Consider the following 24,950-nt stretch of genomic DNA (forward strand, 5'->3'; position numbering starts at 1 on the left):
CCATCAACTAATAGAATTTATAGTTTTTCCATCTTTAAAGAGGGGTAATTTTCATTCATCCAATGCTTCAACTCAAACTTTTAATGAAAAACATAGGAGTTGACATTAGATTTGTTTGTTTGTTTCTGTCCTTGGAGAGATAACATACAGTATCTAACATTTGAATATAAGAATGGAATATCCTCTGTGCACTACCAAAAACATTAAAAAGAATTTAATTACAATAATATGATACAAGACCTGTGCCTATAAGTTCAACATAACAGTAAAGCCAATTGTGTAATAGAATGGTGCAGTCAATAGCATTAAAAGTTAGACCTAATTCGAATCTAAACATAATTCTGTCTGAATGGTCTTAAAGTCTTTTCATTCTCATTTTTTCATTGATTTTCAACACTAGGGTCATTTCATAGTGTTTTCTCTCTATTATCTGCTTTTATCATGTATTTGTCAGCTGAACTCTATGATATTAGTTACTCTCAGTTTGGTTACAGAGCGTTCTTCCCACATGGCTGCTCTTTCTGACTGGGTGAGTCAGCATGTACTCGTACTGCTATCTTACAGAAGGGCAAATCTGACTTCTATTTGTCGTCTGAAGCTTATAGAATGTAAAAAAAGACTTTGCTAAGAAAGACAATGTAGGTCAGTAGTTAAAAAGAATTGCAGAATACCAAGCCTGGCATCAAGTTAAGCTTTGACCCCAAAAATCACCGTAAAAACATTTTTTTCCGTTTCTGCCTTCAGCCTGCTAATTATCTTTCTACCTCTGATACTACAAGTCATCCGTTACACTTTAAACGTACTGTATCTGTTACTTTGTCAGATATTTGTGATCCTCATAAACTGTAGAACAACATCTACTTTAATACAATGTCACTGATAAAGACAGTTAAGGAAGTTATAGCCACAATGTAACTTTCTAGATTGCTTATAGTGGTTAATGTGAGGAAATTGGTTTATCAATTTTACTCTGGTCTAAATCTGATTTCTTCAGAGATATTGGCCACTTTCTAAGGGAAATCATCAAAGAAAAATGACTTTTATTAATATTATTAAGAAAGAGTATAGTATTTTTTTTAACCATTTTCTTTAGACAGGGTCCAGAGTGTACCTAGGTGGTCCATTGCTGCTGAAGTATGTGAATTTCTCCTTGGGGCTTAATAAAGTATCTATCTATCTATCTATCTATCTATCTATCTATCTATCTATCTATCTATCTATCTATCTATCTATCTATCTAATTAATTAAAAGAGATAGTTTCCAGTTCTCTTTTAAAAATTACCAAGGAGATGTGCACAATGAATGGTACAGTTTGTCTCTACAATACAGTATATTGTATTTTAAAGCAGATACTGTATATCAATTTGTAGCCTTACTCTGTCTAGTTTATGGTTTAAAAAATAATTTGTGGTATTGATGTTAGGGGTTTACATGTCGCCTCAGTTTATTTGTGTGTCAAATCAGCCACTGTTCTAAATACTGCATTGCATATAACTTTTACAGTGGAATCACAGCCAGTACCAAAAAATACTTTTATCTTCTTTTGGGTGACATATATTGTCGGGCAGGAAATATACTTTTTAAGCACAGCATTAGGCGAGTAGACACTAGGTATACAAATTTACAATTAACAGGTTCACAGCCTTGCCAGGTTAATTCAATACATTTTTGCAAATGCTGTCCAAAGCTTGTATTATTCTAAATCCTAAGACTCGGACTCAGTGTGGATAAATGATTAGTTTTTGTGATGTTGCAGCATTGGTTTATGCTGCACAAGAGATGTAAGTCTTATAATGCTTCACCTATTACTTGCTCTTTTTGTGTTCCTAATCTCTGCCGATTTTTCTTTTAATAAAACTAGGGGGCCTATGCCCCCTGATCGCTTCGCTCCCAACCCCCCCCCCAACAAGCACCACGCGTTGTTGTGAAGAGGTAGGCTGAACGCACTCCAAGGAGATGCGGTTGCTCCTCCGAAACCCCTCTTAAACGGTGATACAGTGGGAAACAAATAACAGTTGTTTTTTTTCTACCTCCTCTTTGCTCAATCAGCTGCTGGATTGGTGCTGCATTTTGTGAGGCGCTTCAAACATTTAAAAGCCTGTACAGCAGCTGTCCTTTTGTCTCACTGCCTTGTCTCTCTTCCGCCCCCCCAACCAGACATCATCAAACACTATTCGATCTCTTTTTGCTGTTCTGTTATTTTACCGAGTAATATTTTCCGTTTGTTTGTGATCTTTACTCTTATTTTATTGAGACTTTCGAATTTTCCTACTTCCATTATGTCTAACCTGCTCTGCATGTGTATCACGGGACTTGCTTCCAAAGGTTGTAAGTATGACGTGACTTGACTGTCTCATGGGACGTGTAAGTGTCTCTCTTCAAAAGTTCTCTCTTTCAAAGATCACGTCCCGTTGCAGGAAAAAAGTCTTGTCTCGTCTCAAGAGTTTTTTTTATAATAGAGAGAAAACCTAACTGCATTTATCAGCACACTTTTTACTTCATCAATGTAACATTTGTCTATAGAACATTCCACAGTATGAACAGGTGCTGAAGCTCTGGTCTAACAGACAGTTCAAATTTTTCATGATACTGATAAGGAAATCTTTGCTATTCATTAAATGATTCAATACATCAACTAGAAAACGCCTAAAACTTAAATTTTCATTTCCTACATGGGTTACTTTCCGCATTTGCTTGGTCATTTCGAATGTACTCACAAAACAATTTCCACTGTTGCAGCTGCAACCCCTGCTGTTCTTTGGAAGTCCACCTTGGACCACAGTAGTGCTGATGTATGACATCATCATTAAATACTGATTTAGTTTATTTATTTATTAAACTGGCCAATTAAAAGTTGCATGATTAAAAATTATTTTTAAAGAAAATGGCTGATATCTGAGAACATGCTAAGAAAGAAAAAAAAAACAAATATACAGACTCATAGGACAAATAACAATAAATCAATAGATAGATGAATAAATAACTAATAGTAATTGTTTACTTGTGCAAAACAGAAATTAAAGAGTAGAGCAGGGGTCTCCAACTCCAGTTCTGGAGAGCTACTGTGGCTACAAGTTTTCATTCTAACTCTTTTCTTAATCAGTGACCAGTTTTTGCTGCTAACTAACTATTACCCTTTATTTTAATTGACTTTTGTTGAGACTGTGACCGCTGAATTGGCCCTTTTTCATTAAACAGCACCTAAACATAAATTTGATGTGAAGTGAGTCAACAGATGGTCAACTAAGTTGGGGCCTCAAACTCCAACCTTCATTCAGTTTCTTAACTTAAAGCCAATTCTCGTTGCTAATTAAACCCATTATTTAATTCCATGGCGCTCATTCTGCCATGGCAGACATTTCCAAAATTGTGGGTTTTCTTTTTTAGGAGCGCTGTCAAAATGTTTTGTGGACCTGAGCAGATCAACATTATTGAGGCCTTCACCTTTCTTTATTTTCAGTTACTGTGTGATGAACGTAGGTTGTTGTTTATGTGTTGGTTCATTTTGTGTCTTAATATTGTTTTGTTGCTGATTAAGTAAAAAAGAAATAATTAAGGGGCCTGAGTCTTAAGATGTGCATCAGTTAAAATTAAGGCAAAGAGTTAATTAGCAGAAAAATCTGGTCACTAATTATGAAAAGGGCTAGAATGAAAAACCTGCAGCCACAGTAGCTCTCCAGGACTGGAGATGGAGACCCCTGGAGTGGAGCTATTTAGTCTGGAGTGTCAGGATAATTCAAATGAACTGTTACCAAGATTCCACACTTGACAATAGATATCCCAAAGTGACAGCAGAGGAACAGTGGGCAAATTAAATGGTTACCTATCAAAGAGTGCTGCTTGTTTGTTAAAGGATTTTGGTCTTTCTAGGTTACATAAATTGAGTAATACAGACATATCTCAACTGCATATTACATACCTTTAGACAAAAAGCTGCCTTTGCTGAAACTATTTCTTGACTAAACTGAAAGGAGGCAAACACTAGGCATACTGATATCGTGTCTGTTTGTAAAGTAGGGAAACACAAAAGCATACTGTGTATCTGGATTTTTCTTGTTGGTGCTAATTTGAGCAAATCTGCATGAGAAAAGCAAACACAACTTTGTTCCTGCTCAGGTTTGTCATTCTTCTGTTTACAGGAGCACCAGTAACAAATTCATCATTCCCAGAAAAGAAATGTTTAAATGCTATATTAATGTTGTGTTAAAACATTTACTTTAACACTGAAAAAGGCTTTAATAGATAGATAGATAGATAGATAGATAGATAGATAGATAGATAGATATGAAAGGCACTATATGACAGACAGACAGACAGACAGACAGACAGATAGATAGATAGATAGATAGATAGATAGATAGATAGATAGATAGATAGATAGATAGATAGATAATTAATCCCAAGGGGAAATTCCCATATTCCAGCAGCAGCATACTGATAAAGACAATATTAAATTAAAGAGTGATAACAATGTAGGTATACAGACAGACAATAACTTTGAATAATGTTAACGTTTACTCCCCCAGGTGGAATTGAAGAGTCGCATAGTGTGGGGGAGGAACGATCTCCTCAGTCTGTCAGTGGAGCAGGACGGTGACAGCAGTCTGTCGCTGAAGCTGCTCCTCTGTCTGGAGATGATACTGTTTAGTGGATGCAGTGGATTCTCCATGATTGACAGGAGCCTGCTCAGTGCCCGTCGCTCTGCTATGGATGTCAAACTGTCCAGCTCCATGCCTACAATAGAGCCTGCCTTCCTCACCAGTTTGTCCAGGCATGAGGCGTCCCTCTTCTTTATGCTGCTTCCCCAGCACACCACCGCATAGAAGAGGGCGCTCGCCACAACCGTCTGATAGAACATCTGCAGCATCTTATTGCAGATGTTGAAGGACGCCATCCTTCTAAGGTAGTCGGCTCTGTCCTTTCTTACACAGAGCATCAGTATTGGCAGTCCAGTCCAACTTATCATCCAAACAGTTTAGGATACACATGGGTAATAACGGGTGGTTTTAGATATCACAGATTACACATTTTTATTTCGTTTAATAAATTACCACCATATAACCATTTTCATCTATTTTTGTTTACACCTAAAAGCAATAGAAACTGTGGGGAATAAGGGCTTTGTTCCTCTAAGAAACATTTGCCAATAGAATATCCTGAATGGCTGCGGTGGGTTGGCACCCTGCCCGGGATTGGTTCCTGCCTTGTGCCCTGTGTTGGCTGGGATTGGCTCCAGCAGACCCCCGTGACCCTGTGTTCGGATTCAGTGGGTTGGAAAATGGATGGATGGATATCCTGAATGGTCGGTGAAAGGCAGAATAAGGAAATAATACGTGTGGATGAGTAGTAAAATTTTAATGACAATTTAGTTTTGACTGTGCAGGCAAGATACATTTTTCAGTAATGACTAGGAATGTCTCTGAAAGGGGGTTTTAGGTAATCTGTAAAGGGCACTACCAAATAGTTCAAGGACATGAATTGCTGGTATTTATAGATCCACTTCATAAAATGCCCTGATACAGTAGTGTACTCAGTTTGGAAATCCTAGAGTTTAATCACCTACTGTAAAAAAATATTTCTATACAGATAGCAGGAACCTCCTTTTCCTGTTCTCAGACAGCCTTACCTTGAAGGGGAAGTTGTCTCTTTCACATTCCCAGATAATGAAGTAATAAAGGTCTCCTTTCCCTAGCCTTTGTTTAAGGTACCCTTTCTCTTTTTTTGTAAGTCTCATTCTTTGGACTATAGCCCTGGGTACAGTTTGAGACACCAAATGACACAATGAACACAAACGGAGACAAATTTGGAAATATTGCTCATCAAGGGGATTCACGAATCACAATGCCCATGGCAAAAGATTTAAGAAGTACTGATGATGATTAAACCACAGCAAAAAATAAGGGGTGAATGGAAGCTGAAACTGCATGGAAGAAAGGTTCAGGAGATCCAAGAACATGAGTCAGTGAGGTTTTGGAGAGTCAAATCACACCAGACGGGATGCCTAAGCATGTCTGCCAGGCAATGCTTGCTGGCTTTGTTGTATGTAGCGCCTAGCCTCACAGCATGGTGTGGCAGGCACTTTCAGCACAAATTACGCAGTACTTTAACTAGAGTTCTGTACGCACTCAAGCTGACTGTATTTTTCTGCAATTAATTTTATAAACTTGTGGCACAGGTCACTGCACAGTCACAGCTCGGGAGCAATTAAGTACTAAAAATAGCTCTCCTTGCTCAAGCCAACTCACTGCAATCACGCAAGCGAATGATAACAGAAGACAGACGCAACCCTAACTGAACCCCCACTTCAACTAACAAATGAAGGCCAACATACTTAAACTAATGGCATACTTAGGGGCAAGCACAGTCAGAAATGGGGGCACTGATGTCTGGGATGCAAGCCTGTTTTCTAAAATCACCTGGAAAAAAAGTAAATCTCATAGCTAGAAAAGTCAACCCCAGGACCTAATACTCACATACTAGAGGTCCTTTCAATATTGTATATTTTTTTTTTACTTAAATAATGGTGCACTTAACCTCCAAGGGGCATGGTTATCTAAATATAGTTAAAATCAGTGTGTTCATCTCACATCTTCTATCTACTACCTATACTTTGCATTCATGATTCTTGTAAATAGTAATAAACCTTTCATTATTATTATTATTTCATAGAGTCTACTCTGTCGTTGGGGCCATCAGGCTCCTTTCAAGTTTTATTTTCACTCTCGCCCTGCCACGTGGCTAAATATTATGCAGGCATACGGCACACATCTCCTTTTCTTATACTGATGCTTAACTCGAAGATCGACCTGCACTTTTGGCTACAAGCACAGAATATTCTCCCCACAGAGTCTGTAATGCAAATGATCAACATTATATACTCGGGGGAGCAGTCTCATCAATGTTGACTATTACAGCTCCTGAGGACGTTGCACTGGCCTCGCAAAGAATTATGGGACGCCGGTATTTAGAAGAAAAAAAAATTTCCTAACTGGCTGAATTATCAGTTGTGGCGGATAGCTGGGACGCCTCTTCTTTGTATGGCCCGGGGGAACAAGTATGGACAGAACAGTACCTCACCCGGGACACCAGAGGGCAGCCCCCAAGCGTAGCAGTGGTTCCTGAGGCCGTGTGGGCGGTTCTTCTGCCACACCCGAAAAGTGTAGCTGGAAATAGGTCATCAAACACCTGGAGCACTTCCGGGTGGGCTATAAAAAGAACCAGCAGCCACCACTTCGAGAGCCAGAGTCGAGAGGAGTGGAGGAGAAAGAATAAAAGAAAGAGAAGAAGTATCGGTTTTGGGCTGTACTTGTGGGACTGTGTTGTGCCTGTGGAAAACGGGGAAGGCGTTGCCCACAGGTGAAGAAAAAGAAAATAAAAACATTTGCTTGTTTTAGAAGTGTGCCTCTTGCGTCTGTCTGTGTCGGGTTAAGCACTGGTATAGCGCCTTTTGTCACACAGTAAATAATTTGACGAACAAGTGCGAACGTGAATGCAGCAAATTTGCTGCAAATAACGCTTTTTGGGGAAATTCGCTGATCAACACTATTCATGATACATTCACAAAATGGTGGTACCACTAATGTTGGCAAAAAGATATCTCACCTGCAAGAGGGTTCCATGGAGATAGTTTTGGGGGACAGCAGTGCCTGGGTGGTCTGGAAGATCTTGAAGCAGTTGCTGGAGGATTAAAGGTGCTTGGCTACCAGTAACAAATGGGACAAGAGCCCGTGCAGCCATCTCTCTGGACCTGTATACTGGAGAACGTCTGCACCTGAAGAGGACATGTAAGGTCATTGAATCTTCAACAAGTCCAAGACGTGTTTTGCAACAAAACAGTTGCAGGTCACTCAGTTATCATAAAAGTAATTATGACTTTATTACGTCATTGCTGGGCTCCATTATACAGTACATTGACATACATGTACTGTATTAATGTAATGTATACATAATATTAAATATGCTGAAACAGAAAAAAGGCAATCATTTGAATAAAGAGGTTGGCCTGGCCAGGTACTACAAAAGCTTTCCTAGGGGTTGTGAGGGTGGGCAGATGTTTCTTATCGCAGCCCAGGAATTTACTGCACTCACTGGGTACCAGCCAAGCAAAGCGAGTGGAAAATGGGAGTCCAGCCAAAGAGAAAGCAGCTAATGATGTTAACTCTTTTTGCACTGCATGCTTGTCCTCACTTTATTTCGATGCTTAGTTGAAGTTAGGAAGAGGCTTGAAATGGGGGATTGCACAAAGACAGTGAAACGTTAGATTGTTAGAATTTGTAGAGAGCTTTCAGTGCCTTTTCACACCTAAATTTTCACTAATTCCTAGTATTTACAAATGTGTTCCAGTCTACCTTATGCACAAAGAGCACCTTTTACTCTTTCTCAGTTAGGTATAAATTCAATTTATTGTCACAGTATTTGCATGTTGGGTAACAGTTACGTAAAGAGAAATAAACTCTTTACATATAAATATAACTACATGAAAAATTACAAAAAGAAATATCAGAAAAAGGAAGATGTCAAAATAGTGATATATAAATGACACATCTGTTGAACAAAAGTTGATTTATCTTCTGATTTTGTTCATATTTCTTAAATCTTTTAGCTTACTGCATCCCAGATTATGAATGAACTATCTCAGCACTTGCTGGAGTGGTGTGTTTCTCTGTGAAGAGAGGGTTATGCCTCAGTTGGTCAGCGTTTTCTTTTTTTAAAGCATTTCTCCTTTGATATCAACCACAAACATATGTTTCTACCTCGTTTGTGTTACACTGATTGCTACATCTCTTTTCTCTAGATAGCTAGATTTTCAGTGCAGATCAGTCTCAATAGACAGAATTTGGTCACATAATTGCTCAGGAGGTGTCTGTATCATTTGCCACTGTCAATGACAGGCTTTTTTTTTTGTTATCATTTGATTGACCTGCTTATCTGAGTATTTTATTCTTTCTTCTATTAAGACCTGAATGTTTCAAGACCTTTGACATCCTAACATCTACTACCACTAAACTATTCAAGCAGGAAGTTTTTGTTTTCCTTTTCTATAACCTTCTGAATGTTTAAATAATTCTATCACTGTACTTTCTTAATGTCTGCATTTTATGCTGAATTTTTAGAACACATTAGAACAATCTAGATGAGAACAGGCCATTCAGCCCACCAAAGCTCGCCAGTCCTATCCACTTTTCTTCCAAAAATACATCAAGTTGAGTTTTGAAAGTCCCTAAAATCTTAATTTAGTTTTTTTTTATGTAAAGTGGGCACTTAATTATTTACATGTATCTATTAGTAAATTGGTCTTTAAATTTTTCCTTGGAACAGCCTGAACTAGCTAAACACAAGGCACAGTACTGGGATGCTCTCTCATGTACAGTGTTTGCCATGGTTTACACAAATCAGCTGGTGAAGGGCCAATGTGCTTGCTCTAGTCCTTGAAATGCTTGAATGAATTATGTTTAGGTGATTTAGAGAAATAAACGGCTTTAAAATGATTCACCATCATGTTATGTGAACCCTTTCAGGTTTTCTTAGCCATGAGGTAAGCACTATCCTATTAAAATCCAGTTTTCCAGGAGGCACAGCATTATGAGGAATGAAGGCACCTAATTAGCAACAGTTTAAAAGTATCATGTTGTACAGAGGCATAAGCCCCTCCACTATGAAGTGAACCAACGTGCGCCCTTAAAATACACTCCTCATCATTACACTACAACACCAGCCTGCATTGTTAATACCTGTAAAGACAGACTGATAGGCTCATGGGGCTCTTGCCATATTTTACTCATACTCATAATGTGAAATATCAATAATCAGGGTTTGAGAGACCACATCAAATTTTCTTGGATTCATTTATCCTTCGTTAAACGTACTTTCTTGAGTTTATTTGACAGGAGTAGAATTCTCTTCAGTTGGTCTATTACCATAATCTGTCAATGACAAGTTACAAGGAATTGTGTATTCGGATTTGCCTCCATTGGCTCCACTGCCATGTTTACCTGTTATGGAAGTGAATGTAGTCTACCTGCTACTCTGCACAAGTCATGTCAGATTCTGATTTTTCTTTTCATCAACAGTCTGTTTACAACCAATGTAACATCACTGGCAGGATGTTTTTGGTTTACTGACATCCTGAAAATCTTCCATAGGCCTGCTACTGCTGACACAGTTGAAGAATGGTAGCTTTTCACTTTCAAAGCTACTTAAGATTTAGTTTTGCTCATGCTTCCACTGGAGGTCTGCACATGCTATATGTCAATACATGCCTACCTAAATTTAAACTGCATTGTCTGACCATATAAAGCTATTATCAATAAATACATTACATGATTAAGGATGTGAACCTAATAAAGTGTCCACCCAGTAATAATGTTAACATCAGGCACTGAGCCAGCATGGCAGAAAGTACTGCATACAACTGTCAGTCAGTCAGTCATTTTACAATCCGCTATATCCTAACACAGGGTCACGGGGGGTCTGCCGGAGCCAATCCCAGCCAGCACAGGGCACAATGAAGGAACAAACTTCAGGGCGCACACACACCAAGCACACACTAGGGACAATGTACCTAACCTGCATGTCTTTAGACTGTGGGAGGAAAGCCACGCAGACACGGGGAGAACATGCAAACTTCATGCAGGGAGGACCCGGGAAGCGAACCCAAGTCTCCTTACTGCGAGGCAGCAGCGCTACCACTGTGCCACCACGCATGCAACTACCTTGAATAAAATGTTGATTACAGGTGACTAAGGGAACTCATTATTAGATTCTAAGTTCTGCATCTCAGAGTGTCAGATGAGCTTTGCTTGGTTGAATCCAGAATTTTAGCTTTTCCACCTCTTCAGTGATAAGCAGTGAGTAGAAGCCTACCCGTATGCAGTCAAGGAAAACTGGCTTGGCCAGGGTCAATAATGAGACATGGTAAAGATGGAACTTACTACACATCTTAGTCTTAACTTTACAGTTAATAAACTACTAGAGTGGTAAGCAGACCTAATTTCTTTAAACATCTTGGGAACCCCTAATTTTCTTGAATACACTCACTGTCTCAACTCCTAATATTTTGATTTGCTAAGAAATTATCAGAAAACAATGACAGAGTTAGGTTCAACACAAAAAGAAATATATGGATGGGTTGAATGAGATCTATCAGAATCTCTTATTGGCAAACCAAAATGAAAATCACAAACAACTGTAGCACGATTTCTGTTTATAAAAATGCCTGCAGCTTGTTTTACATAGGCACTTACAGGTTTTAATCCACCATTTTCATACCAGGTTATAGCTGTTCAAAGTGTCAAAAAATAGTTACAACATGCACAAATTACTCATTTACAGTTCTGACAGAATTAATGAAGTGTTTTCTTATTATTTTACTAGTGGTGCTCAACAGATTTGCCAAAATGAAGTATGGATTAGTATTTGTCTTTAAAACAGTGTGACTAAAGAGAGCTTGGAATACTATTATGATAAGGGCTTTACAGATCTGGAAACTTACTTCACATCCACCCTTATTATATTGTTATAATAATTATTTGGTGTCATAACTATACACATACTCACATGGCTAACCTTCCTTAATCTCTGTAGTCTGCACAAAAACGTTCAACCTTTTTTCCATCTCCCTTTCAGAATATTCACAATTACTCACAACAAGTAAATCTTGCCTATGCTAGCTGCAATACAAGAATCAAACTATCAAACTATGCTCTGCACATGTGACAATAACTACTCTACCAACCTGTGGCTTGACAGTGCCATCTGCTATACTACTCAGTGAAACAATGCACTTTGCCAGCCAACTCCTACAGGGTCTCAATGAAATCCTCTCTTGCTTCTGTAACTTGTGTACTGGTCTTGAATGAATTAGTAATGGCATCTAAAAGTAAGGATCTTTCACACATCACAGATTATGTAAGAACTCAATCGAACTGACTTTTGAATTATCACCAACAACATTTATTTACAGTATATACCATATTTTCATACAAAAAATGTAGCTCAAAGTGTGTTACAAAAAGTCAAAGTGAAAGTTACATGGGGAAAAAAACAATTAAGATTAGGCAACAGTATTAAAAATCTATACATATTAATAAAAGGCAAAGCCCTCACTGACTCACTGACTGACTGACTGACTGACTGACTGACTGACTCATCACTAATTCTCGAACTTCCCATGTAGGTGGAAGGCTGAAATTTGGCAGGCTCATTCCTTACAGCTTACTTACAAAAGTTAGGCAGGTTTCAATTCGAAATTCTACGCGTAATGGTCATAACTGGAACATGTTTTTTGTCCATATGCTCTAATGGAGGAGGCGGAGTCACGTATCGCGTCATCACGCCTCCTACGTAATCACGTGAACTAAAAACAAGGAAGAGATTTACAGCACGAGTCAAACGTGGGAACGAAGGTAAATGACGTTAATTTTTCACTGCTTTTAATACTGTGTAAGCATACATATTAACACATGTGCAATTAAACGTGTGCATTTACGGGGTGATTTCTCAGGCTTAAAAGCTCGCCTTTTATCAAGCGCGGGAACAAAGGTAACTGACGTTGTTCACTGTCTTTTAATACTGTGTAACCATACATATTAACACATGTGCTATTAAACGTGTGCATTTACGGGGTGATTTCTCAGGCTTAAAAGCTCGCCTTTTACTAAAAAGGTAAATGCAAAACTATTTTCAGTCATTCTATGATCTGCTTCTCACAACTGAAGGCACCGTGGTTGATGGTAAATGACGTTAATTTTTGAGTGTCTTTTAATACTGTGTAAGCATACATATTAACACATGTGCAATTAAACGTGTGCATTTACGGGGTGATTTCTCAGGCTTAAAAGCTCGCCTTTTATCAAACGCGGGAACAAAGGTGATTCACGTTGTTCACTGTCTTTTAATACTGTGTAACCATACATATTAACACATGTGCAATTAATCGTGTGCATTTACTGCGTGATTTGTCAGGCTTAAAAGCTCGCCTTTTACTAAGAAGGTAAATGCAAAACTATTTTCAATCATTCTATGATCTGCTTCTCACAACTGAAGGCACCGTGGCTGATGTTACGTCACTTGCTGTCCAACCATGACCGTTACCTGGTAGGTAACCGGCCAGTCACTTCACTCCCTTACGGGAATCGAACCTCTGAGGTTTTCTTTTGTTCTTAATTAAAATTTAAAAGCAATACTTCACCGCTGCTAAGCCCCTCTAGCGCTGACGTCCGAGGTTCGATTACCGTAAGCAAGTGCAGTGAGTGTGTAATTACATTCACGGCATTCGTAGTCTGATTCACAATCTGATTGTATGGGTGGTTACTTCCAGGTAACGCTTATGGTTGGCCACCAAGTCAGGTCGAAGTGATCACTCGAGTAAAGGCAGCTTCACAAAAAAACAGATCCTTAACAAACTGTTATTAGTATATTTTCCCTCAATTTAAAAAGGTTTTATTTTAATAATTTAAAAGCGGTACTTCGCCGGTGCGAAGCGCGTGGATTTGACTGACTGACACATACAGACATATTCATGAGTGCAGGTACTTCGGAAAGAAAGCACCGTGTAAACCTAAAGTTTAAATTAAGTTCATAGACCTACAAAAGGTTGCCATTCATTTGAGGCAAGATTGCTTTTCTTCTGTACAACTATACGTTGCATTCTCAAGAGTGTGCTTGCACGGCTTCGGATATAGATATATATATATGTGTATGTATGTCTATATATAAATATGTAAGCTTATAAGTAGTGCCTTACTTCTCTTTAAGAAAGGAAGATGTAATGATACTTGATTTAAACGATTCCATGTCTTCCTGGGTTTGCTTAGCTTATTGCCAATATCTTTACACGTTTTTTAAGACTTATTTACTGAAACGGGCTTTCACGAAAAAAGTTAGGGCTTTGCTACAGGATACACCCTCCACAAGTTAAGCAAGTAAAAATAAAATATATATTTCTGTTTTATGTAAACCTTTTAACTTCGTATGCATAGCCCCATTTGGCTGTTTAATTTTTTTTTCTCTTTCTTCAGTAATATTTAATCTCCTTAAAGAAAAAGAACATATCCATTTTACTTTTTTTGTATCTCTTTAGTAATATTTTAGTGTAAAAGGATAACCAGTATTTAAACCTTTTATGTTACTTTATACATTTATTTTACACAATGTTGAAAAATTAATAAGAAAGCTACATATTTTGGCAGCTGCTGCTTTCATTTTCAATGAAATGAAAAAAGCTCTCCAAGAGAAAACGTCAATGAACAAGAAACAGTTTGCACTATCTAAAAATGAGAAACCCTCATTTATAAAAGTTTGCTGCAGATGACTTAACTGAAAATAAATGAATACTTCCTATGTGTATAACACATATTTATCTATTTTACTTATGCCTTTATTCCACCAACTTACAACATCTGAGGTACAATTTGTTACATTACTTTTGTTTTTTGCAGCACAGGCAGGTGAAGTGACTTCCTCAGGGTCACACAGTGGTGTCAGTACCAGGATTTGAACTGACAAGCTCCGGGTTTACTGAAATATTACTGAACAAAGAAAAAAAACGAAAATGGGCAAATACGGCTATGCATACAGATGTCCATCCGTCCATTATCCAACCCGCTATATCCTAAATACAGGAGCCAATAAGTAGATATGTATATATACAGTATATATATATATATATATATATATATATATATATATATATATATATATATATATATGTGAATGTATGTATGTATATATGTATGTCTATATTTATATATATATATGTAGATATGTAAATTTGTATATGTATATATATATGTTTATGTGGATGTGTATATGTGTATATACGTATGTATATGTAGATATGTGTATATGTAGATATGTATATATATGTATATGTATATATATGTTTATGTGTGTGTGTGTGTGTGTGTATATTATATATATAAAAGACAGCAACACTCATAACAATGACAACACAATTACATTGACAATCATGTTACGTTATTTTTAAAAGGTTTCCTTTTTTTTTTTCATAACCTCTTTTAACACACTACTTCTCCGCTGCGAAGCGCGGGTATTTTGCTAGTATGTAATAAAAGTGAAAAGGTAAGGAGAGATGACCGGGGGGACAGAAAAAAACAGACACACACACACACAAAAAAAAACTGCAGTTAGGATGGAGAAAAAACCAAATCTGCAGGGGTTCCAAGGCTAAAAGACCACTCACCCCCCACTGGGCATTCTACCCAACATAAATGTTCTTAAATCAACCCACTTTGTTTTTAGGCTTCACATGATAGGATTTGATGAAGTTGATCAGTGTAATGCATTTATTTTTTTACATAAAAGTCTATCTGTGTGCTTCTGAAGACAAACTTGTCATTGCTGCTGAAATGCAAAGCACACATGGCCAGAACTTGTTGCTAGCTTTTTCTTTTTTTTTTAAATTCCTTATATCCCTGCACCACCATTCCCTCAAATGCAGCTCATATCTCCACTCTGTGCTTGGTAGCAGTTACATACCTGATGATAAGAGGAACGAAAGGTGCCAGGCTCAGTGTAGAATAGCTTCCATCCATTGGGGAGGGATAGAGTCGGCCAAGGATGAGCAGCAGGAGAAAAAGGTTAGGATGCAGCCTTTGGAGGTAAAAATAATGGCCATGTAAGAATTAAGGTTGTCTAAAGGTAAGTAGTTAAGAACACCAGTGCCTCATACTAACAGCAACATCATGACAATCATCTTCTTTTAACAGCTGCCTTAGTTCTGATACAAAGAGAGCGAACCTCCTCTTTCCATTGACTCCAACAAGCAGATCTGTGAAACCATCCCTTTGTAGACACCAGCACTGAAATCAAATGCTCCTTGACACTGAAACTCACCTTTGGTTTTCTTCAGAGGCAGCCTCCAAGCAGTTAAGTAGAAAAGGGTATAGTGCTGGGTATCTGCTGAAAAATTCACGGCCTGTCATCCTGTTGTAGGGGAGGAAAAGTAGACTGTGAGATGGGTCAAATGAACTTCTATTAACTACAACGCTATTGGTACTACAGTATATAACAAAATGTACTCATGAGATACAAATCACTTAGTGCTCAGACTACCATCCATCATGATGACAACACAACATTAAGGATGGTATCATCTGATAAGGTGTAATTTTGCTTCACTTCTCATTTATATATACATTAGGGGCCTCCGCCCCCTGCTTGCTTCGCTTGCCAACCCCTGGTCTTGGGTAACACGAAATACATCCGATAGAGATTATTGTCTGTCTTGGTAATTGTCACATATGTATTATGTTCAGTGCCACGATATCTGTAGGTCTATGTAAGATATGTAAATGACAATAGCAGTGTAATTGTTATGTTATGTAGGTATAGATGTGCAGATCTATGCATGAGATATACTGGAGTGGTTATTATAATCTTAACGTTAACGTTACATGAATGCCGAACTCTTGAGATGGCAACATAAAGTTGTCCATGTCTAAATACAGGCTCAGAGAGGTAAAGGCTGACTCTGTCCATGGTCTGTCTTTGGGATTTGTTGATTGTTATGGCAAATGCTGCTGTAATGGGAGATTGGCATCGTTTAAGTGAACAGTATCGTTAGCAACCATTAATAATGTATCACTGCAATGTGCTTAACATATGCTGTGTAGTTTGGACGTTTGGGGATTCCGTCCGTATAATACGGAGCGTTCGTTTATTCATATTATACCTGTGGTATCGTGTATGTGTTCTCTGTAGTTGTCGTTGTAGGCGCATGCGCCCTCCATATTATGTCGGGATTGAGTATGCTGTGGTTTGTGGACGTTTGGGGCCTCCATACTTTCTCTGGGGGCGTCTGTACTATCCTGGGTTTTTGCTTGCGGTGTTTTAGAAGTGCGTTGTAGGCGCCTGCACCTTCCGTACTATGTCGGGTCTGACTATGCTGTGTAGTGTGGACGTGTACGGTTCCGTATTCCTCCATCAGGTCTCATGTCTGTGTGTTCTGTGGTTGTACTGTTAGTAATGTATCACTGTAATGTGCTTCACATATGCTGTGTACTCTGGACGTTTGGGGATTCTGTCCGTGTAATATGGAGCGTTCGTTTATTCATATTATACCTGTGGTATCGTGTATGTGTTCTCTGTGGTTGTCGTTGTAGGCGCATGCGCCCTCCATATTATGTCAGGTTTGACTATGCTGTGGTTTGTGGACGTTTGGGGCCTTCGTACTTTCTCTGGGGGAGTCTGTACTATCCTGGGTTTTTGTTTGCGGTGTTTTAGAAGTGCGTTGTAGGCGCCTGCACCTTCCGTACTATGTCGGGTCTGACTATGCTGTGTAGTGTGGACGTGTGGTGTCGTGTGTGTGTTCTCTGTGGTTGTCGTTGTAGGCGCATGCGCCCTTCGTATTATGTCGGGTTTGACTATGCTGTGGTTTGTGGACGTTTGGGGCCTCCGTACTTTCTCTGGTTTGACTGTAGGGCGGGACGCCGAGGCCTCTTGTGTGTGTTACTTCCGTGAGTACTTATAATATTGTATTACTGTAATGTGATTCACATATGCTATGGAGTCCGGATCTTTGGGGCGTCTGTACTATCCTGGGTTTTTGCTTGCAGTGTTTTAGAAGTGCATTGTACGCGCCTGCACCTTCCGTACTATGTCGGGTCTGACTATGCTGTGTAGTGTGGACGTGTACAGTCCATCAGGTCTCGTGTCTGTGTGTTCTGTGGTTGTACTGTTAGTAATGTATCACTGTAATGTGCTTCACATATGCTGTGTACTCTGGACGTTTGGGGATTCTGTCTGTGTAATACAGAGCGTTCGTTTATTAATATTATACCTCCGGTGCCGTGTGTGTGTTTTATGTGGTTGTCGTTGCAGGCGCATGCGTCCTCCGTACTATCTCGGGTTTGACTATGCTGTGTTTTGTGGACGTTTGGGGACGCCGTACTCTCTCCGGTTTGATTGTGGGGCACGACGCCGAAGCCTCTTGTGTTTGTTTTGTCTGTGAGTACTCATATTATTGTATTACTGTAATGTGATTCACATATGCTGTGGAGTCCGTATCTCTGGGACTTCTGTACCATCTCGGGGGTTTGCCTGCGGTGTGTTAGACGCGCGTTGTAGGCGCCCGCACCTTCCGTACTATGTCGGGTTTGACTATGCTGTGTGGTGTGGACGATTAGGGTTCCATATTGTCTGTGGTCGTTGCTTCATTTCGTATTTCCGTTAGTTGAGCTCTTTCGGTTTTGCTGGTGTATCAGAATTCGCTTGCGATGGTTAGCTATGGTTCAGAAGCGTGTTGTAGGCAACTGCGCTTTCCGTACTATCTATCTCGGGTTTAATTATGCTGTGTGTTGTGGACCTTTGTGGACTCCGTAGTATTTCTCGTTTCACTCTGGGGCAGTGGGCTGAATCCTCTTTATTGTGTGGCTGTGTCATTACCTATGGGTGCGTTGCCTCATTTCTTATTTACGTTAGTTGAGCTCCTTCGTTTCTGAGCTGTGACTCCTTCATTCTCGGTGGATCAGACTTCGCTCGCTGTCGGCGCCTGCGCACTATGTCTCCTGCGTCCATGGGCATGCCATGTACCTGCGTCCATATCCGGTTTACAATTCTCGGTTAGTAATATGGATATATCACAAACACACATATACATACATATATACACACACATATACTTAACAAATTATTAGGAACACCTATACACCTGCTATCCATGCATTTCTCAAAACAGATAATCATGTGGCGGCAGCACAAAATCAGGGAGATACAGCTCAGGAGCTTCAGTTATTGTTAACATTAAATACCAGAATAGGGGAAAAATGTGATCTCAGTCATTTTGGTCATGGCATGATTGTTGGTGCCAGATCGGCTAGTTTGAAAATTTCTGTAACTGCAGATCTCCTGTAATTTTCATGCACAACAGTCTCTAGATTTTACACAAAATGGTGCAAAAACGAAAAAAACATCAAGTGACTGGCAGTTCTGCGGATGGAAACACCTAATTGATGACACAAGTCTGAACAGAATGGCCAGACTGATTCTTGCTGACAGAAAGGTTATGGTAATTCACATAACCACTCTGTACAACTATGGTGAGCAGAAAACCTTCTCAAAATGCACATCTTTCCCTGAGGTGGATCAGTAACTGCAGCAGAAGACCACATCAGTTCCAATCTTGTCAGCCAAGAAAAGAAAGCTGGGGCTGCAGTGGGCACAGGTTCACCAAAACGGGACAGCTAAAGAATATAAAAATGCAGCTTGGTCTGATAAATCTTGATTTCTGTTGAGGCACACACGTTAGGGTCAGAATGTGACTCCAACAGTATGAATTCATGTACCTAACCTACCCTTGTGTCAACAGTCCAGACTGGTGGTTGTAGTGTAATGATGTGGGGAATGTTTTCTAGGCCCATTAACAGCAGTCAATCATTGTTAGAATGCCACGACAAAAGCATTGTTGCTAATCATATGCATCCCTTCATGGCCACAATTTAGCCATCTTCTAATGGCTACTTCAAGCACGACAATGCACCATATCACAAAGCAAAAGTCATTGTAAACTAGTTTTATGAACAAGACAATGAGTTCAGTGTTCTTCAGTGGTTTTCCCAGTCATTGGACCTGAATCCAATGGAACACCTTTGCAATGTAGTAGACCAGGACACATGCAGCATGAATTTACTACACACAAGTCGTCAGAAATTGCATGATACAATCATGTCAACATGGACCAGAATCTCAAAGGAGTGTTTCCAACATCTTGTGAAATCCATGCCACAAATAATCAAGGCTGTTTTGAGAGAAGAAGGAGTCCCTACCCAGTATTAGTAAGTATACAATAACTGATTGTTGCTTTCAATTTTCATTTATAAGGTAGATGATGACCCTTAATTATACAAGTTGTGGCAGGTGGCTGATTGCGAGCCGCACCCAGCTACCTATTTAAGGAGCCGCCGCCCTGCAATCAAGGCTGGAGTTGGGTGAGGAGGTGGACGAGGTCAGAGGAGGCGGCAAGGAGAGGCCCTGAGTGTTGTGTTTATGAGGAGAAGAAAGTGGCTGCTGGAAGCCTGGACTTTGGGAGAAGGTGGGGGTTTGTTGTGTGGTGCACATAGAGACTGTTGTATATAGTAGAAGTGTAAATAAACGTGTGGTGATGGACTGCAATGTGTCTGCCTGTCTGTGTCCGGGCTGTACCCTTCTACAGTGGCGTAGTCGGCAGGAGGCTGCACCTGGCACAAGGTGCGGACCTGCATTCAACAAATTGACTGTGGAAGGCCCGGCACAGCAGGCAAACTCGCCCACGTGCCGCAGGGGCGGCGTGCACCCAACCCTGCACATACCGGGAGTGTCGCGGACCACGGGAGGTCCGCTGTTGGACTTTTTTGTGTTTCAGGGGCAGCTAGGGAGCGCGGCGGCAGCTAGGAGAGCTGCCGGGAAGGAGATGCTGCAGCCGCAGCAGCCGAGGAGCTACCCAGAACCTCACCCTCGAGTGTGGAATGTGGGCGAGGAGGCCGCAGACCGAAGGTCCCTCCTCGTAGCAGGCACGGGATCGGGCAGCGTGTCCTGTCCTCCCGCCAACGATTGGTCAGAGGCGGGAGCTGGGAATGTCCGTCTCGTGCCGAGAAGAAACCCGAATGGGCTGCAGGGAAGAGCCCACGGAGAGCAGTCGGCGAGTGACGCCGCCCAGAAGGTAAGCACACCGACGACTGTCTCTTCCTCTTTGGCAGCGATACTGCAGGAGCTGCAGTATGAGATCCAGCGCGTGCTATCTCTGCCGGCCGAGCGATGCGCCCTCCGGGCGGAGACGCAGGTGTCAGGAGGGATGGCAGTGGCGTGCGAGCGAGAGCCGAGGCAGGAGGATCGACGCACTGCAGGAGCTCATGGACGGAGAGGCACAGCGGGGCAGGTAAGGGAGACCGACCCCGTTAAGCTCCGGACGCCAGCGAGGCTGGGTCTGCCCTCTTACAATGGGCAGATCCGAACCGCTGTGGCGTCCCAAATTAAGAGGAGGAAGCGGCTTGGGGAAGCCAGTTCCTCCGACAGGGGAGGATGCGCTGCTGGGTGCGCGCGTTCCTCAAAGGGCCGTCCTCTGCGGAGGCAGAGGAGAATCCCGCAGCTGGAGAGGTGGAAACAGAGCGTGATCCCACTGGTGATTCCGTGGCGGGGAGCACGGACTGCTCGGGCTGGGAAGCCGAGAAAGGGAGCATCGGGGCGCCGATCGGGGCCGAGAGCGTTGGCCCAGCTGAGGACGAGCCGAGGGGCTGCGTCAGGGCAATGCCTCCGCCCTTGTTTTTCTCTTGTATTGACAGGATCGGGCCCTAGGCTACAGTGTGTCGGCTTGCCGCCGAGGGGTTCCCGTCCTCCCGGAATGGTTCACTGGTCCCAGGAGGTCTCAGCTAGCGGGGGAGTCATGTGGCTGATTGCGAGCCGCACCCAGCTACCTATTTAAGGAGCCGCCGCCCTGCAATCAAGGCTGGAGTCGGGTGAGGAGGTGGACGAGGTCAGAGGAGGCGGCAAGGAGAGGCCCTGAGTGTTGTGTTTATGAGGAGAAGAAAGTGGCTGCTGGAAGCCTGGACTTTGGGAGAAGGTGGGGGTTTGTTGTGTGGTGCACATAGACTGTTGTATATAGTAGAAGTGTAAATAAACGTGTGGTGATGGACTGCAACGTGTCTGCCTGTCTGTGTCCGGGCTGTTCCCTTTTACAAAGTACATAAAAAGCAGGTCTTCCTTATAATAAATATATATCAGAGCTTTTATTTATTGGTTTATTGACTCTAATGCAGTAGGAATTATTGTTTTATATCAAATAAAAACTGTCAGAATAAATTAGGTTTTGGAAATAAATACAATAATTCTTACTAAGGTCTTAGTCAGTTCCGGCGCCGTCAACAGTGGCAGCCTTTTCAGCAGCTCAGTGTATGACTGTATGTGTACTTTTCTACTTTTATTTTTATTTATTGATCACTCCTATCACTTTATGAGGATTTGTTCCCTGGACACACTTTTACAACGTGGGCATGGATTTTTACAAGCTGAAATTTTTGTGAATTTCCCCTTTGGATTAATAAAGAAAGAGAAAGAAAAAGTGTGTGTATGCATCTATCTATCTGGTCTAATTCAGAATGATGTTGTTATATGCAGAACACCATGACAATTTTCCTCTTTCACAGCCAATTATTTTCATACCTAGTTAGTTTGCTAGAAGTTGGCTATTCAAAATCTGTGCTGATAAAACAGATGTGCCGGTGTACAAAATTTTAGACCACTGAGAGGAGGTGGGGTTTGGAGGGGTAAGGAGTGGGATTTACTCTGAACAAGGGTGTACCCTTGGAAAGTCTGGGGACAAACCAGCAACTACCAGGAAGTACCCCTTTTAACAGCTCCAAACCTCAAGCGGTAAAATGCCTACATTAAGAGAAACCTATACAATTAAAAATGTTTTTAATAAAACGTGGGCTTCTCTCTTCTACATTTTGTTGCTGTATATTAACAGACTGTTTAGTTGTGCATGTTCCTATTGCTTCTCCATAGATAAAGGTTAATGCTGGTCACATACAACTTCTGATTAATTTTTGAACATTTAGTCCGTCTGAAACAATTTGTATATATGCTTACTCTTGAGTTACACTTCAAAAATATTTTCCTGTATTATTATTAAAGAGTACAACATCCATGAAGTTCCTTTAGAATGATTTGGATATGGTGGGTGAGGTAACATTTTGTAATGCGAAGCAAAATGATTATGAACTAACCACACAGTAATATGATGACAAGTGGCTTCAAATAAAAACAAATCCAGAAATTGGTATTGTCACACACCTAAAAAGGAGCATAGATAAAGACTACTTACGGTAACTATGTTTATTACCTGATAATTGCCTAAATATTATACTTCACTTCAAAATAGATAATCCACCTGAAGCTAAGCATGTTTGGGCTCGGCCAGCACTTGGATGGGAGAACAACCAGGAAAATCTTGGGTTGCTGCTATAAGAGGTGTTGGTGAGGCCAGCAGGGGGCGCTTACCCTGAGGTTTAATGTGAACCCCAATGCCCTAGTGCAGTGATGGGGACACTGTGCTGTAAAAATGGCACCATCCTTCAGATGAGACATAAAACCTAGTTTTTGACTTTCGTAAAGAGTATGCTGATGTCCTAACTGAATTGCAACCATGGCCTGGTCATTCCCCTGTCTCTAATTGGCTAATTCTCTCTCACACCTCTTCACCACCTAACAGCTAATTTGCAGCGAATGTATTGATGCAATAATGGCTGCCATTTCATCATCCAGTTGAATGCTGCCCATCGGTAGTGGTTGAAGTGGCTCTTCACTTACTGTGTAAAGTTCTTTGAGTAGTGAGAAACGTGCTATAAGAAAATAACTATGTAAATGTAAAGAATTATTATTACTAATACTTTTATGGTTTTCCACTTGTAATTTGCAGACAGCACTCATTAGTTAACGAAAAGCACCACCAACGATTTACACCTGGAAATCCCATTAGTGGCCAACATGGAAAATATTTTAAGTTTACATCCTGGAAATCCTTGTTAGAACAAGATACAGAGGACAGAAAGATATGGAAGAAGATGATCCGCTATGGCGACCCCTAACAGGAGCAGCCGAAAGAAGAAGAAGAATTCTGGTAAACTAACAGGAGAAACTCTTACATAATCAACAACAGAAAGACTACCACAGCAGCAGAAATTCTTTTTCTTCAGTATTGGAAGGTTAGATGAAAGACACCTGTCCATTACGAAGTCTACTGAACCGTATGTTTCTAATAAATAGTGTGTCTCTTTATGTGTCAATATAACTTAGAGTGCACATGTGCAAAGCGAAAGAATAGAGATGAATTGTTCATTGGGTATCAGGCCATTTTATTCTGAACAGTTTTAAAGGTCTTATTTTTAAAACATCACAGACAGCAAACAAAACTCAAGCCGTCTGTATCATTAACCAATTACCATATTTTACAGACTCCGTTGTGAATTAACTATGCAGATATGACCCTAATATAATAAAAATGAACATAAATACCGATCAGGTTACACAGAAATAGGAGAACCTCACCGTGCAGATTTGGGTAAATTCATCAGTATCAAGAAAAACAAAAATGTAGAACAAAGGGAGACCTCAGCTGCCTTCTGAAAGATCACTCTTCTCTTCAACCTAATGTATCAGTAAACGGTATGTAGCATATTTTGAAGGTAGAAAAATATCGATTTTACAGAACTCGGCTGTGAAAAATACCGAAATGCATTGTTTAATATATACAGGTAGTTTTCAGTAGAACATAAGGTAACTTTCCTTTTTTTCAGAAAAGGTATTTTAATTTCACCATTTACAGTATTTTTACCATTAAATGTACTAACATTTTTTACAGTGCAGCACAGGAACATACATTAATCTACAGTAAACAACCTGAAAAGTTACTATTCTCTCCTGTAAACCTTGCCAGCATGAGACTACAATGTCACCCACAGGAAAAGTCAAGTACTATAGAAGACATTAGGAGGTTTCCATGCCCAGGGGCCTACAGAACACTAGGATTTCAAAGGGATTGAACATTCAGAAAGGTGACAGAAAATCTGTGGTGTTTGGAAATGTTAGGCACATTGTATAATGGCAGTGGCAGGATGAACAACTGGTCAATCACTACATTACAAACACTTCCTAATGAAAGTGTTATGCAGAAATTTCAGGCAAGTGAAGATGGTGTTTATTTTCATGTAAACTGTTTCTTTTACTGTGTTATTAATTCACATACAATAAATAGTTTACTGAATTCTCTGACAAACTGATTGACAATTTAAATGCATTCTCTAGTCACTGTGGTAAATGTCTTGTGGTTTTGTCATAACCTGTTACCAATGCTACAGGAAAATACAGACATACTCTTTTTAAAAAAAAACAAAAATAACAACACAGTAGTGGTTTTTAGTGTTTCTACTGAAGATGTGCAATTTAATCGACTACCCCG

The 24,950-nt window shown here is 40.3% G+C and overlaps 1 protein-coding gene across 4 annotated transcripts in view; it reads right to left on the reverse strand.

Moving 5' to 3' along the window:
• Window positions 1-24,950, reverse strand: part of LOC114666192 (thyroid adenoma-associated protein homolog) — a 200,495-nt gene that overhangs the window by 27,229 nt on the left and 148,316 nt on the right. For all 4 annotated transcript variants that reach the window (XM_028820955.2, XM_051919539.1, XM_051919538.1 and 1 more), the window contains exons 27-29: window positions 15,857-15,946; window positions 15,500-15,613; window positions 7,604-7,772 (exon numbers count right to left, since the gene is read on the reverse strand). In XM_028820955.2, coding sequence (XP_028676788.2) covers window positions 7,604-7,772; window positions 15,500-15,613; window positions 15,857-15,946 — 373 coding nt within the window. The remainder of the gene's footprint in view (window positions 1-7,603; window positions 7,773-15,499; window positions 15,614-15,856; window positions 15,947-24,950) is intronic.

This window comes from Erpetoichthys calabaricus, chromosome 15 (assembly GCF_900747795.2).
Source record: "Erpetoichthys calabaricus chromosome 15, fErpCal1.3, whole genome shotgun sequence".
Lineage (NCBI taxonomy): Eukaryota > Metazoa > Chordata > Cladistia > Polypteriformes > Polypteridae > Erpetoichthys > Erpetoichthys calabaricus.